General features: G+C 41.9%; 1 protein-coding gene across 1 annotated transcript in view; it reads right to left on the bottom strand.

The window, feature by feature from the left end:
• Positions 1–1,418: 1,418 nt before the first annotated feature.
• zgc:153993 (uncharacterized protein LOC767645 homolog) overlaps positions 1,419–10,367 on the bottom strand; it is a 37,033-nt gene continuing 28,084 nt past the window's right edge. Inside the window, exons 5-6 of the mRNA XM_034183773.1 lie at positions 9,871–9,975; positions 1,419–1,682 (exon numbers count right to left, since the gene is read on the bottom strand). Coding sequence (XP_034039664.1) covers positions 1,584–1,682; positions 9,871–9,975 — 204 coding nt within the window. The 3' untranslated portion in view covers positions 1,419–1,583. The remainder of the gene's footprint in view (positions 1,683–9,870; positions 9,976–10,367) is intronic.

The following is a 10,367-nucleotide window of genomic DNA, read 5'->3' as shown; positions in this document are numbered from 1 at the left end:
CTCATTTTTCACTGATACAAATTAAAAAAAAATATTTTACTGCATTCAAATATGTCCAATGGACGACGAATCAGATGTGTGATTCATTTCAATGAGGATGATGAAAGTTGTGTCTTGATGCAGCAGAGTGGACAAAGTAGACGTTGGCTGACCCTGACGACGGTCAGTGACAAACTCTCAGCGGAAAATTAACCTCTGCCTTCACTAAATGATGATTCTTTAATCAGAACCAGCGTTTCCTGTGTCCACATTAATGCTGTTGAATTTATCATTTGTGTGATTAATACTGCAGAGTTACTGCGTTGCCCTGTTACAGTTTAATTTCTGCTGCTACAAACGGCTGTGATTCTACTGTAATGGCCACAAGAATAAAATTAAAATTAGACAGATTGTGCATGCTCTGCTCGCCTTTAATGCCACCTGATGTGTTCTAAGGGGGGGGGGGGGGGGGGGGGGGGGGTTGTTAGCCCATGCAGCCTCATGTCTCTCTCACACACTTCTCATTTTCTTTTTAACAACTATTTGGCTGTGACTGAGTGAGGGAAGCCACCAAGACATCCATGATGGCTGTGAAAGTGTTAAATGCTTCAGTGGCTGCGACTGATGAAGCATCAAACTGCGTCTCTAATCACAGCCACTGAAACATGTAACCCTTTCAGAGGTATCACGGGTGTCTTGGTGACTTCCCTCACTTGGTTTCTAAAGTAGCCTGTTTTAGAGAGATTCACCACGACACCGTCACTCCCTTAACAATTCTTCATGATTAACTGAACCAGAATCAAATTTGGCAGCACAGACTCATTTGAGGGCGGGCACTAAAGGGGTAAAATATGACGCTTTTTTTTTTCTGGTATCCATCTGTAAAAGTGATTATTTCAGTTCAAGAATCTGAACACATGTATGGTTTGATATTTTATATAATAAAATATCAAACCATACATGTTTGATATGTTTAGATTTCATAAATGTATTTTCACTGCGATTAATGAGCTCTTTTTTTACAAAGTTAAAAATATAAACTGATTGCTTTTTATTTATGATGTCATAAAATAAAAACTTTTGAACAGTTAAAGCCATAAGAGGCGGTGTCTGCAGTGACAAAGAAAATAACAGGTAGTGGACATTCTGTATAAAAATCCACATTTAAGCAAAAACCCAACCAGAACCAATACAGACTAATGTGTGAACCTGACAGCTGGACCGGGCCGGGCATCTGGCATTATGGCCATATTTGAAGACATCTACAGTTTATTATTTCAGACTAAATTAAAGGTAAACAACTAATGCTGCTGGCAAACACCAACAGGGGGCACCTGAGATCATGTCAGACTACGTCACCTTCAAGTCCTTGAGTCTTTGAACTCCACAGAAGGTAAAGGCAGCAGGTGAAGGTGGAGAGATAGTTGGCTGGAACTGCTTTTTTCCCTTCTCAGGAACCTGAGATGACAGGAAGTTCTCCTCCTCTACATACAAGCTCTTCACCTCCACTCATTTAGGAAGATGGTGGGAAGTGGTTATCGTGAATAAAAGAAAACTGTCTGGCTGTGTTTATCCTGAAGGCAGACCAGTGACATCCACTGGACTCAACGCAGCCTCCTGTAGTAAACGAAGGTCGCTACCAGCACCACCGATGCCACAACGGCTGCTGTCCGCCAGTGAGAAAAACTCCGTACAACGCCCTCCTACGAAGAGTGAGAGAGCCAAGTTAGGACCAGCAGGTCTTTGTTTCTCTACACAAGTCGATGTCTGCTGCCCTTTGAGAAGAACTGTGGAATAGTATACAAATAATGAATGCAATATTAAGAATATTTCATGAGGTGAAAGATGAAATGTTCCATTGTTGTTCCACTGTCTAATGTTTGGCTGAGCCTTGTTGAATGGAGCATTCCATCTTTCACCTCAAGAAATATTCTTTCCATTAAACAAATGGAAAAAAACATTCATTATTTGTTTTATATAACACCTAAAAGAGATCCTCATCATTTGATATTTTATTAATTTATAAATAAGAGAAAAGGGGCTTACATTGTGGTGTGCATCATTGATCCTTTAAGGTCAAGAGGTTCCAAACAGTCCAACACAAACTTTAAATAGCAATCCAAAATTGTTCTCAACAGTCAGATAGTTCAAAAACAATCCAATTCTAAATTGTTTGTGTACAGACTGCCGTCTGCTTTCCTCAGTCCAGCGAAAAATCGCGGCAGAAATTTGTTGAGCTCTTCATCTGACAGCACTTCTACTTCAGCTAGCAATGTCCCAGCAAATGCCTCCAGACAGCTTACAGTGTACTGGATTTGTCTTTTTTTTTTTTTTTATTGGGGCGAGGGGGCACTTGTGTTAGAAGAATGAGCACTGTCAATAAGCTCGTTCAAATCGTCGTCTGTGACCAAAACAAACTCTGCCATATTTGTTTTTAAACTAAGCGGCGTCGCCATGTCAAGGTTGTCGCAGCGTGCAGTAGTGCATAACGTATGGAACCAAAATGGCACAGTAAATGGAAAATATGGCAAATGGTGATCAATATCGTTATCAAAATCACATGACATTCAAACCAGCAATCAAATGACAAGGATCTATTTAGGTGTTTTATAATACATATTACAACCTCAACAATCCAACACTGAGCCCACAACCTGCAACACCACCACAGACATTACACAAAGCACTACCTATACAGACTCAAAAAGGACAATTATTTAGTTGATAATTTAAATTATTTTCTTCATTTGAATAAATACATACTGTAAATTCAATTTCAATTCAATTTATTTTCATTTATATAGCGCCAAATCACAACAAACTTGCCTCAAGGCACTTCACACAAGTATATGTATTTTCTGGAGTCTCATCTGTCAAAAAACACTTTTTTTCTGTATGTGGAACTCATTTTGTAACAGGACCTGCCTGAGGGCAAGTTTAACAACGGACAGGAACTCATGTTCAGTGGTGGGCACAGTTCCGCTAATCTGTTAATTATCAAAGATAATGTTTTCATTATCGGATTAGCTTTTCAGATAACTTTGAAAACCATCATCGGACCAATTATCTTCCAGTAAGTTTTGGTCCGATAATTTTTAGTCTGCCAACATTTTTGTAGATGTAGCTTTTTGTACTAGATGCACAGTTCTATCCTCTACAAACAGAGACAGTTCTATAAGAAACCGCTCTATCCTTTGCAGGCAAAAGAGAACTGGTCATAGAAAAGAAAAAAAGCTCATTTCTTTTGACCCCATAGTGATACGCTGGCAATATCACACAAGTCATCCAGAGGCATACAGTTTTAACTTATGGTTACAATTTTTACCAAACCAATTTCGGACAAGTTATTTCAATTAACATCACGTCTGAAGTTTTATAAAGTGAAAATATCAGATATATAGTTTAGTTTTAAAGTATTGGACTAATTTCAAAGGTTTTAGTGTGGACATGGTGTGTGCGCAGTACATTCTGGGTAAAAGTCCACAACAGGAGAAATGCATCTGAGACACTCTGATCAGGCTCCACACGGACAACAGCATTAAACTCTTTGTATATTATGCCTAAAACTGTTGTGAATATATTCTCTGGGTTTACAGACGTTGTTATTGTGTTTGTTTTATGTAAAAATGCCAGAAGCAGTCCGGGTTGCTTCTCAAAGCCGAAAGGTCTGTTAAATTGTGATTCAGGCCGTGATATAACTGGCATCAAAATGCATAGAACACTGCAATCTACTGGCGACCAGTTATATCACAGTGTTGTCGACTGCAGGTGTCCCGTCGAGATGAGGTGAACATCGAGATGAGGTGTGTCACGCTACTGCGCATGCATGCGCACATCGCTCTACCCCGGACTTGAAGACGTCACCCGTCGAGATGAGGTGCTTCGCGCAACTGCACATGGGGAGATGATGTAACTCTCTCGACATGCAACTGCGCATGTGCATTTTTTTTTTGTTCTTGTTTTTTCCATCAAAGTTTTTTTTTTTTTTTTTTATTGTATTCAGTGTATTTATAGCCTAGTAAGTAAAACATTTTCTGTATTTTATGTTAGGAGCATAAATGTAAGTATATGTATATTTTGCCTGTCGAAATAAGCTAATTCCAGGTTAAAAATACTTATCGTTTTATAGTGAGTAGATTTTATACATTACTACGTTCGGATGAGCAATTTATACATTTACTTGCCCATCAAAATAAGCGAACTTCGTCAAGTAATTTTTTCAGTGCACACATATGCAGTTACGCGAGGAACCTCATCTCGACGACGCACCTCATTTCGACAGACTTATCTGTCGAGCGGAGGTGCCACACACCTCATCTCGACGGCGCACCTCATCTCGACAGAACACAGGATTTTAAAATTATCTGTAGGTTTCCATAACCTGAGAGACCACACACGTGGAGATAAAAAAAAAATCATAGATCTGACAGGTTTAGTTGTACAGTGTGTGGTGTCGGCCACACGGTAAAAACAACACACACAAACAGACAAGAACATTCCCAGGTCAGACACCTCGTTTTCTGATTGGCTGCATGTCACATTTAGCTCCTCACATCGTTCTTAACACACCACACACAGCAGGAATATCTGATAAGATTATATTTAGCATCATCACGATTGTCGGGGCATCCTTAAGATTGTCGGAAGGGGAAGATGGGGTCCGATATTGGCCTAATTATCTTGCCATGTGAACCAGGCTGGATGTTATGACACCTCACGGAGCGACTGATTGATCAGTTATGACACCGCACCGAGCCACTAACTGACTGCATGTTAACACGCCTCATGGAGCGACTGATTCATCAGTTATGACACCGCACCGAGCAGCTAACCGATTGGATGTTATGACGCCTCACATAGCGACAGCGACTGATGCAATATCTGATAAGATTATATTTAGCATCATCACAATTGTCGGGGCGTCCTTAAGATTGTCGGAAGGGGAAGATCGGGTCCGATACTGGCCTAATTATCTTGCCGTGTGAACCAGGATGGATGTTATATGACGCCTCATGGAGCAACTGATTGATCAGTTACGACACTGCACCGAGCCACTAACCAATTGCATGTTATGACGCCTCACAGAGCGACTGATTGATCAGCTATGACACCGCACTGAGCCACTAACCAATTGCATGTTATGATGCCTCACAGAGCGACTGATTGATCTGTTATGACACCACACCGAGCCACTAACCGATTGGATGTTATGACACCTCACAGAGCGACTGATTGATCTGTTATGACACCACACCGAGCACTAACCGATTGGATGTTATGACGCCTCACAGAGCGACTGATTGATCAGCTATGACACCGCACTGAGCCACTAACCGATTGGATGTTATGACACCTCATGGAGCGACTGATTGATCAGTTATGACACCGCACTGAGCCACTAACCGATTGGATGTTATGACGCCTCACGGAGCGACTGATTGATCTGTTACGACACTGCACCGAGCCACTAACCAATTGCATGTTATGACGCCTCACAGAGCGACTGATTGATCTGTTATGACACCACACCGAGCCACTAACCGATTGGATGTTATGACACCTCACAGAGCGACTGATTGATCTGTTATGACACCACACCGAGCCACTAACCGATTGGATGTTATGACGCCTCACAGAGCGACTGATTGATCAGTTATGACACCGCACTGAGCCACTAACCGATTGGATGTTATGACGCCTCACGGAGCGACTGATTCATCAGTTATGACACCGCACCGAGCAGCTAACTGATTGGATGTTATGACACCTCATGGAGCGACTGATTGATCAGTTATGACACCGCACTGAGCCACTAACCGATTGGATGTTATGACGCCTCACGGAGCGACTGATTCATCAGTTATGACACCGCACCGAGCAGCTAACTGATTGGATGTTATGACGCCTCACATAGCGACAGCAACTGATGCAATATCTGATAAGATTATATTTAGCGTCATCACGATTGTCGGGGCGTCCTTAAGATTGTCGGAAGGGGAAGATCGGGTCCGATATTGGCCTAATTATCTTGCCATGTGAACCAGGCTGGATGTTATATGATGCCTCATGGAGCAACTGATTGATCAGTTACGACACCGCACCGAGCCACTAACCAATTGCATGTTATGACGCCTCACAGAGCGACTGATTGATCTGTTATGACACCACACCGAGCCACTAACCAATTGGATGTTATGACACCTCATGGAGTGACTGATTGATCAGCTATGACACCGCACTGAGCCACTAACCCAGGGGTGTCCAAACTTTTTTTAGTGAGGGCCAAATACAGAAAAATAAACAAAGGGCCAGGCCACACACTAGGTGACATATTGACACATGAATACTGTGTGTATTTCTAACTCACCTATAACGTGAAGAACATTGCAGTCAGTGGGAGCAGTGATGCTGTCCTTTGGATTGAAGGATGGCTGACATGTCAGGAGAAAGTTTGGTGGTTGAGACACAAAGGACTTCACAGAGAAGGCTATCAGTCATTCTGGTTCTCAGTCTGCTTTTGTTCTGATTTAACAGAGAAAATGTTTGTTCACATATGTATGTTGAGCCGAACAGGCTCATCATTCTTTTTGCGTGGTGTCTCATCAGAGGAAACTTGGCATTATCCAAACTCTGATAGAATTCAGGGAGGGAGAGAAGCTGATGTTGACTCTTCAGAGAATCATCACATTGCATTTCAATCAGTTCTAACTGCAGACTCTCTTCCACTTCTTCTGCTTCCACCAGGAAGGGGGTCGAGAACAGCTTGATTTGTTTTTCAATGACAGAAAAATCTTGGAAACGCTGGTTGAATTCTGTCATGAGAGATGCAATCACAGACACATATTTCTCCTTTTTAGCAGAAAGGTCGGCCTTTGGAAAAGCAGACTTGATTTCAGACAGCGCAGGGAAGTGTGCAGCATTAAAGCCTCGTAGTTGTGTCGCAAACAGGCGGAGCTTTACGCAGAAGGCTTTCATGTGCGCATACAGGTGTGGCACCAGCTGTTCTCTGCCTTGTAGGTTCTTGTTCAGTGAATTCAGATGATGTGTAAGATCAACTAAAAATGCCAGGTCTGCCAGCCACAGAGGGTCACTTAGTTCATGAAGAGGTTGGCCCTTCTCTTTTAAAAACTGGTCGATTTCTGATCTCAGCGAATAAAACCGGTGCAGCACAAAGCCGCGGCTGAGCCAGCGCACATCAGAGTGGTAGAGTACATCCCCGTATTCAGCATCCACATCAGATAGGAAAGCCTGAAATTCTCTGTGGTACAGTCCTCTAGCTCGAATTATGTTGACAGTTTTTACAACAGTGTTCATCACATCACCCAGCTGGACAGTCTTGGCACACAGTGCTTCTTGGTGGATTATACAGTGCATCCTAACAGCCTCACCTCCGCTCTCTTTTACCTTGGCGCACACTATCGATGCCATTCCTTTGCGCTCACCCGCCATGGCCGGAGCTCCATCAGTTGTTACTCCACAGAGCTTGTCCCATTTAAGCCCCATCTTTTTAACTGCCTCTGACACAGCTTCAAAAATATCTTTTCCTGTCGTTGTGCCTTTTAGGCTCATCATATCAAGCAGCTCCTCCGTACAGCAAAAATGATCATCTACTCCCCGCAAAAAAATTAACAGTTGCGCGGTGTCTGTGGCATCTGTGCTCTCATCGCATGCTATCGAGTAAAAATCAAAAGCACAAGCTTTATCTCTCAGCAGAAGTTTGAAGTTAGCGGACAAGTCCTCGATTCTCCGCACCACTGTATTTCTGGATAAGCTCACATTGTTGAAATCCGGCACTTTTTCTGGGCACATTATTTCTGTGACTTTGATGAGGCACTGCTTTATGAAATCACCGTCTGAAAACGGTTTGCCGTGCTGGGCAATAAGTTTAGCGACTTCATAACTTGCTGTTGTGGCGTTTTCCTGTATTTTGTTAGCACGAAAAAAAAACTGCTGTTGAGCTTGCAGGCTAGCTGCCATTTGCTTGACTTTCTGTGTTCGTTCGGCACCGGTGTACGATGTGTAGCTCTGATGTTTGGTCTCATAGTGCCGACGGACATTATACTCTTTCATCACAGCAACATCTTCGTTACAAATCAAACAGACACACTTTCCGTTGATTTCTTTGAAAAAATACTCGTTTTCCCACCGTGTTTGAAATCTTCTACATTCACTTAATATTTTGTGTTCTTCTTCTTCGGTGCTGTAAAAGTTTTCTTCGCTTAATTTCGTTTCTGTGGCTGGCTAGATGGAGAAGTGACTGAGAAGTGCAACAAAGTTGACCTCAAGCTTCTTGTGTGGGCCATATTTAATTATATTTTCAGAATTTGCTGCGGGCCAATAAAAACTGAACCGCGGGCCGCAGTTGGCCCGCGGGCCGTAGTTTGGACACCCCTGCACTAACCGATTGGATGTTATGATGCCTCACATAGCAACAGCGACTGATGCATTATGACACCGCACCGTGTGTTTTCGTGATTATTTGATTTCTTTGTGCTACTGACATGGCTATTCAAGAATTCCAACAGCAATTCCTATTGCCACACAAATCCAACCGCACACGAGAACATTTTTTGACAGTTCTTGTTATTGCAAGAAACCTTGTCTCCCTAACTGGATAGAGTTGTGATGTCATCACGTGTGCACTTAGGCGCTGTCTAGCGGGATCTTGAAAATTTCTTTCATTTTTTATACAAATTAAAGAAATGACATTTTACAAAAGCACATTTATTTGTAAACACCAACATGTTACAATGATTCACTTGTGTTGGTTTTTACTTAGAATGAATGAATCAACCAATCAGTATGAGCGGAGGCTTAGTTTACCCATAATCCCTTTGGGCTTCTGTGTGTTAATGTTCAAAACTTCAGAATTAGTGCATTATTTTAAAATTAACAGATGTGTTATATATCACTTTGTACATTTTAAGAGTTGACATTAATGTAGTTATTCTATCCGGAATAATTTTATTTTTAAAGCAAAACCATAATTCAAACCTGCTTTCCATTTCAAGACCTCTGCCTCATCGCTGGACCACTGTATCCTGTCAGCATAAATGACACTTTCCTACAGCAGGTGGCAGAGCGCACAAAGACAGAAACGTTGGCTCATTGGCTGTTTGGGTTTGTGATCACCATTGGTTCTGTTAGAAGCTTTGGCGGTGTTTAAACTCAAAATCAGCTTCTTAGTAGCTGAGAGCGTGTTTGAGGCAAAATTGAAAGTTATCGGTTATCTGTAGCTTCCAATAAGTTTTTAGGCAGTTTATCGGCTTTGTGCTAAAAAAGTTAACTTTTCAGTTAGCTGATTACCAGTTATCGAAGCTAACTTTTTGGTTAGCTGTGCCCACCACTGCTCATGTTATGTAACTGCACAGGCTGTGGTGTGCACATCTACTGGAGTTTTTCTTGGTAAGAAATAAGATTTAAAATGCATTTTTGCAAAACTGTTTGGGTCTGAACTCTTAAAATGGATTCCAGATGGGTTTGTTACATAGTGAGAGCTGTGGAATCTCTCACACGTGTGCACGTGCATAAAGATACACACAAAACCCCAAACTAACTAGTAAAATCAGGTCCAAACAAGAAAACTCAGACGAGATTTTGCTACATATGTAACGCCTCACGCCTGAAACAGACTACACACGCGTCACACGCGCAAGTGTCTCAACAGATGTGTGTACTGACACCCAGCACCATTTCAGCTGCTGAATCTGGCCGCATCATTTATCTTTGTTAAAACCTTTTACTCCACCACACATTTTCTGTGTCCATTTGTTTGTGTAAAACAAAATACTTGAAAACGTATACAATAGTCATGTTACCTGTAATCAGGAGGTCAGATGAGACACCCAACCCTATTTATTAAAAGACCTCTCTGTGTACTACTTCACTCACCCAGCCTCCCTGCTGTATGATCCAGTTGTAGAGTTGATCTTTGATGACCTGCAGGACCCAGCTGATGACAATTTGGATGTTTTCTAAATGGTTGGTGGTCAGTGCCTTGGAGACGAGACAACACACACGAGAACAACTTTAGATAATGTCACAGTTACTGACGTTATGTATGCTCGAGCACAATGTTAAAGGAAAATCTTTAAAATCTTGAACTGTTCCTTAATTTTTACTCTTAACACATGCTTTGACAATGTAAACATGTCTCCCATATCAATACGAGGTCTGTTAGAAAACTATCCGACCTTTTTATTCTTTTAAAAAACTACATGGATTTGAATCATGTGCGCTTGCATCAGCCAAGCTTGAACCTTCGTGCGCATGCGTGTTTTTTTTCACACCTGTCGGTTGCGTCATTCGCCTGTAGGCAGGCTTTGAGTGAGCACTGGTCCACCCCCCTCGTCGGATTTTTATTGTCAGAAAAATGGTTGAGCGATTGG

The sequence above is a fragment of the Thalassophryne amazonica genome, chromosome 2, assembly GCF_902500255.1.
Source record: "Thalassophryne amazonica chromosome 2, fThaAma1.1, whole genome shotgun sequence".
Taxonomy (NCBI): Eukaryota; Metazoa; Chordata; class Actinopteri; order Batrachoidiformes; family Batrachoididae; genus Thalassophryne; species Thalassophryne amazonica.
This window is presented reverse-complemented; position numbering and strand designations above follow the sequence as displayed.